Source organism: Hyaena hyaena, unplaced genomic scaffold, assembly GCF_003009895.1.
Source record: "Hyaena hyaena isolate Hyena2069 unplaced genomic scaffold, ASM300989v1 scaffold_1842, whole genome shotgun sequence".
Lineage (NCBI taxonomy): Eukaryota > Metazoa > Chordata > Mammalia > Carnivora > Hyaenidae > Hyaena > Hyaena hyaena.
Window position 1 is genome coordinate 41,469 of NW_024082462.1, and position 6,090 is coordinate 47,558.

A 6,090-nucleotide genomic window follows, 5' to 3' on the forward strand; every position below is an offset into this window, starting at 1 on the left:
ACATTTAATTTCTCCAAAATACATAAGTAGCTTCTATGATTGTCCTCTATTTTCCAAATAGAAAACCTAAGGAAATAACCAAGGTAAGAATAAAAAGTTTTAAAACTTTCCTAAGGTTACATAGTATAAAGTGACTAAGGAGGAGTTCAAGCTCAGAAATCAGGTGAAGGTGGAAAGGAGAAAGGGAGAATAAGAGAATGAAAGACGGAAAAGGGGAACAAAGGAGGAGGATATTCAGATAAAGTGAGATATAAAGACACAGAAAAACTAGAGAGTGAAATGAAGAGAAAAGAACCGAAAGATGATATGGTTGAACAATAATATGTATAAAAACTGTGTGGTAACTTTAAAAAACTTTTTTTTTAAAAAAACTTATACACAGTTTTTTTAAAAACTGTGTATAAAACTTTAAAAAAGTTTTAAAACTTTTTATTCTTACCTTGGTTATTTCTGAGGAACTTGACGGAGGAACAAGGGGGAGAAGAAGGGCGGAAATGGTGGGGGAAAGGGAGAGAGGCAAACCATGAGAGACTCTTGAATGCTGACAAAAACTGAGGACTGATGGATGTGGGGGGGAGGGGGAGATGGGCACAGAGGAGGACACTTATGGGGATGAGCACTGAGTGTTATGTAGAAACTAATTTGACAATAAACTATTTGAAAAAAAAAACTGTGTGGTAAAAGTAAATTTGCAATTTTGGAGAGCAAAGATAGAATGATCTCTTCATATTTAGTAAAGTGATTTTTCAGTAGTGTTTAATGTGTACTATACTTAATATTTATAATGCAGAATTCTACCCAGATAGAATATGAAGAAGATATGTAGAGGAAGAGAAAGAGATAATGAATGCTGGGTATCAAAGCTTAGAACAAGTCACTGAATCTTTAATTTTTCCCTGCACCATAGGAGGCAGAATCTCATCCTTGAGTTGAAAGGAGGCAAAATGTCTCCCTGATTCTGTACTGGAACCATCATCACAGGCTTTTGAGCAACTACTTTTGAAGCATTTCCCAAAGAGGTGACTGTTCCAGAAGCTATGATCACAGTTTGCAATGACAGCCACGGTGATTTCATCCTCGTAGGTTTCTCTGAGAAGCCATATTTGGAGAAGATCCTCTTCTGGGTCGTCCTGATCTTTTATTGTTTGACGATTGCAGGAAATATGCTCATAATTCTTGTTACCTCAAAGGATCCTAAACTCCACATCCCCATGTATTTCTTTCTTTGCAACCTTTCCCTGCTAGACCTCTGCTTCACCAGCAGCTGTGTTCCACAGTTGTTAGTTAATTTCTGGGGTCCAGAGAAGACCATCAGCTACACTGGCTGTGCCGTTCAACTCTATGTCTTCTTGTGGCTTGGGACCACCGAATGTGTACTTCTTGTGGTCATGGCTATGGACCGCTATGTGGCAGTGTGTCACCCGCTGCAATATACTGCTATCATGCACCCCAAACTTTGTCTGCAGCTGGCCATACTTGCATGGGGGGCTGGCCTGGTTCAGTCTCTGGTCCAGTCCCATGCCACCCTCCAGTTACCCTTCTGCCCCCACCGCAGGGTGGATGACATTGTGTGTGAAGTCCCAGCCCTGATTCAGGCCTCCAGTGCAGACACCGCCTACAATGAAATCCAGATGTCCATAGCCAGTATCATCTTCCTGGTGCTCCCCTTGGTCATCATCCTTTCCTCGTATGGGGCTGTTGCTAAGGCTGTGCTGAGAATAAAGTCAGCTGCAGGGCGGAGGAAGGCATTCAGCACCTGCACTTCTCACCTTCTTGTGGTGTTCCTCTTCTATGGCACAGCCACAGCTGTCTATCTCCAACCCAAGAACCGCTATGCTCAGGAACAGGGCAAGTTTCTCACCCTTTTCTACACCATTGCAACCCCAGCACTTAATCCCCTCATCTACACTCTAAGGAACAGGGAGATCAAGGGGGCGCTAATAAGACTGGGGAGGAGGACTTGGGATGCCCAGAATAACTGAAGCAGTTGGTGAATGTTGGTCTCTTGCTTATCCTGAGAAGAGAGAATAACCTCAATGCAAAAGCTGAAGATTTACCTTCTCACCTGAAAATAGAGGAGAAATAGCTGCATTTTGTTCAAGCTGATATTTCAGGTCTATTCATCAACCGCTGATTAGGCCCTCACTTTCTGCAGGGTGCTGACTGAGGCATGGAATGGTATAGAAATGAGTAGATTTAATAATCAGTGTCTTAAAGAATGCTCAGTACAGTTGAATCAGAGAAACAAAAGAAACAGACTTGCAAAATAAAAGACCTTGGCTGCTGCCAATTATTTGGCCCTATAACCCCTCATTTTCTGCTCAGAAATAACAGCACAGTTTCTATGAGGATGCAACATTATTTCTCAGTGTCAATATAAGGACAATACTTATAAATCATTTTCATATCCTTCTGCTCAGTTGCAAAGAATAAAGTGAGTGACTGAGAAGAAAACTACAGTGGCGCCTGGGGGGCTTGCTCGGTTAAACGTCCGACTTTGGCTCAGGTCAGGTCTCACGGTTCGTGGGTTCAAGCCCCGCGTCGGGCTCTGTGCTGACAGCTCAGAGCCTGGAGCCTGTTTCGGATTCTGTGTCTCCCTCTCTCTCTGACCCTCCCCTGCCCACGCTACCTCTCTCTTTCTCTCTCTCTCTCTCTCTCTCTCTCAGAAATAAATAAAACATTTTAAAAAAGAAAACTACAAGGACAGAAATTGTTCTGTGGGTTAACTCTGAGCCTGTGGAGCAGGGGCAGCCCAGGGGGTGATGGGTTCTGGGTGTGACACGGTTGACAGGTGGTGATTATCCATTAGGTGAAAACAGGGTTGCCAATGTATTTAAACATTCATCCTACTTTTGAAGGAGGCTGGGTTCAAGGATTGCAGGTCTTGGGGACAGAGGAATACTGTGAGCTAGATGTAAATGCACAAGGGATGGAGGTTAAGACTCCAGTAAATGATAGCAGCAAAACAGGGAGGAACAAAATTGAACAAAATCCAACTTGAGGATTCATAAGAGTCCATGGTGCACTTGTTAAAAATTAAGATTCTCAGGTTTAATACTGGGAATTTATTTACAACATCTGATTGTGCCCTCAACTGGGCATTTTAATGCTGTGATTGTGATGCAGGCTAACAACATACATGGGAAATCCCCTGTCTAGTTGCTCAGCCAAAGTGGCAGAATACAAAATCAGTGTATTTTAAGAATAGGAGAGAAGGGAAGAGAGATCTATCTAGAAGTAGAATAAAGCCAATTAGCTCAACCCCCACATTCCAAGGTACTGAAGGTGGAGTTATTTTCTCATTATGGAGTTGAGGATAAAATAGTGCCTTCAGGAGAGATTCAACTCAGGTAATGTCAGGATGCATAGAAAATGCCAAGTGAATAATTTGAGAATGGAGGTGAGTTTACTAATAATGGAACTGGAGATCCCAGTGGCACACGGGAGAGCTTTGAAGGGATAAATGCAGGTGTCTGAGGAAAGGAAAGGGATTCTATGATGGGAATTTCATGTGGAAAAAACATAAATGACCAAAATATGTTTACATTTTGGGAGATGGCTGAGGAAACAGTGGTGAGAGGTGCTGTGGATGTAGCTGTGCACTCATTTGTCAAAAACACTTTCTTAATCTAATCACAAATATTTATGGAATATAAACTAATAGCCAGTATTTCCTTAGGTCAGTGACTTGCTGAGAAAACTTTAGACAGTGCCAAGAGTTCAGGCCTTTTGTTCCTTTGACATTTCTGGGATGTGGAGCAGTGGGTTTCTGACATAGGTCATCATTTTCTGGCCCATGTGTGTACGTGATTGCAGACCAAACCTTCTGATGGCTGGTGTGATAATCTCTGCGGATATATCAGCCTCTAACAGCCTATAATCCAGCCCTTCACACCGGGAAGCACATCTCTTTAATGTTTAGTATGTCAGGCTGTGGACAGATGCAAGTAAGTCCCACAGTCTGCTGAATTACAGAGAATAAACCAATGGTCACCAGATGGGAGGTGGAGGGGAGGGTGAAATAGGTGATGGGGACTAAGGAGTGCCCTTGTCATGATGAGCACTGGGTGATGTATGGAAGTGATGAGTCATTATATTGTACACCTGGAATCAATGTAATACTGTGTGTTGACTAACTGGAATTAAAACAAAAACTTAAATAAACTTCTATGTGCACGTATAAAAGCGTCTCAGAGTCTGTCATGGGCACCAATCACTACTAGTCTCCAACCTGCTGTCACTGGTGCGTGCACGTGTGTGTATGTGTGTGTGTGTGTTTGCATTTTTCTCTTTTTGAGTTGCTATGGAAATGCAAATATATATGGAAGAAATAGCATTTTGGAGTGTGACTATTACAAAGCCTATAAGACTCTTCTGCCCCCTTTCACTTGGTCAGCAGGTGGATCCAATAAGAGCAGCATTTGAAAAGAGCAATGAGAGCAAAAAGTCACTGCTCTCCAGGGATCCACCAACTTTTACCAACTGGGTTTAAATTTGCCTTTTGGGTTCCTTTATCCCTTACCAGGATAGCCTATCCCCCAACAGCCATATAATAATTCCACCAATAGACCACAATGACTATTCCCTCTGCCTTTGGATGCTATAGGGTTTCTGTATTTGTTAGTATCTTGCTCATACTTTAAAATCAGATTTAAATGTTAGAAACTCTTACCTTCTACCTGTTATTCTTCATTGTAATGAAAGGAATCATGCCCTCCTCAGTGCATCTTTCTCTATTATCAATGTACTGTCTAGATAATTTTATCAAAATTTATACATGTGTCTGTATCACTAGGGCTTGTGGATAGAGGCATCTTACTCATTATTGTTGGGCTAGTGTCAAAGAAGCTTCACCTATTGATATAGCTGCTGAGTTAAACTGTAGAATACATGTAAAATCTTTAAAGAACAGAAGATGACATCGTTGAGTAGAAATTGTGAGTGAGGATTCTGAAATTCCCAGAGGTCTATATTTGGATCCAAGAAGAAGACATAAATTAAACATGCTGCTAAGTCTGGAAATAACTTTGCCTAAATGGTTCTATATGTCATGCTCAGTATGTTCCAAATGCAGGTATTTGGTATAGGATGATGCCAGGTGAGTTTGGGGAGAAATGGATAATGATGCAGAGCTCCCTCATGCCAGAAGTCCATATATACTTCAATGCCAAGGGTGAAAATGAAAGACAGTGTGAGGGAAAACCTATAGGAAGCCAAGAAGTTATGTCAGTCCTCAGCTGTCCCAAGTAGAATCTATATTTTTAAATGTAAAAAATTTAATTTATATTATTATCTTCACTCTTTTGTTTTGAAGTTTTTATTTATTTCTGAGAGAGAGAGGGAGGCAGCGTGAGCAGTGGAGGGTCAGAGAGAGAGGGAGACAGAGAATCTGAAGCAGGCCCCAGGCTCTGAGCTAGCTACCAGAACAGAGCCCGACGCGGGGCTTAAACCCACGAACCGTGAGATCATGACCTGAGCCTAAGTCGGACACTTAAACGACTGAGCCATCCAGGCGCCCCTATCTTCACTCTTCTTAACAATTTTAAGTTCTAGTAGAGTTAACATACAGTGTTATAGTCATTTCAGGTGTATGACGTCCTGATTCAACACTTCCATACAACACCTGCTCATCACACAAAGTGTCCTCTTTAATGCGCATCACATGTTTAACCCATCCCCCACCCACCTCCCCTCTGGAAATCATCAGTTTGTTATTACAGTTGAGAGTCTGTTTCTTGATTTGTCTCTATTTTTCTTCCCCCCCACCTTAAATTCCACATAGGGTGAAATCATAGGGAATTTGTCTTTCTCTGACTGACTTATTTCACTTTGCATAAGACTCTCCAGGTCCATTCATGTCATTGCAAATGGCAAGATTTCATGCTTTTTACGAATGAGTAATATTCCAGTGTGTGTGTGTGTGTGTGTGCGCGCGCGCGCGTGTGTCTTCTTTATCCATCCATCTTCTTTATCCATTCATCAGTCAATAGACACTTATTTGGCTATTGTAAATAACGCTTCAGTAAACACTTACCTAATTTGGCTATTGAAAATAATGCTGCAATAAACATAGGAGCTTCTATATCTTTT

At 41.6% G+C, this 6,090-nt stretch overlaps 1 protein-coding gene across 1 annotated transcript; it reads left to right on the forward strand.

Annotated features, from left to right (window-relative positions):
* The first annotated feature begins 1,037 nt into the window (after positions 1-1,037).
* LOC120226775 (olfactory receptor 2H2-like) lies at positions 1,038-1,982 on the forward strand. The gene has a single exon (XM_039224939.1). The coding sequence runs from the start codon at positions 1,038-1,040 to the stop codon at positions 1,980-1,982; it is 945 nt and encodes a 314-aa protein (XP_039080870.1).
* Positions 1,983-6,090: the final 4,108 nt, after the last annotated feature.

Excerpts from the sequence above, each read along its gene's own strand:
- LOC120226775 (XM_039224939.1), top strand. The coding sequence starts at position 1,038 with ATGATCACAGTTTGCAATGACAGCCACGGTGATTTCATCCTCGTAGGT.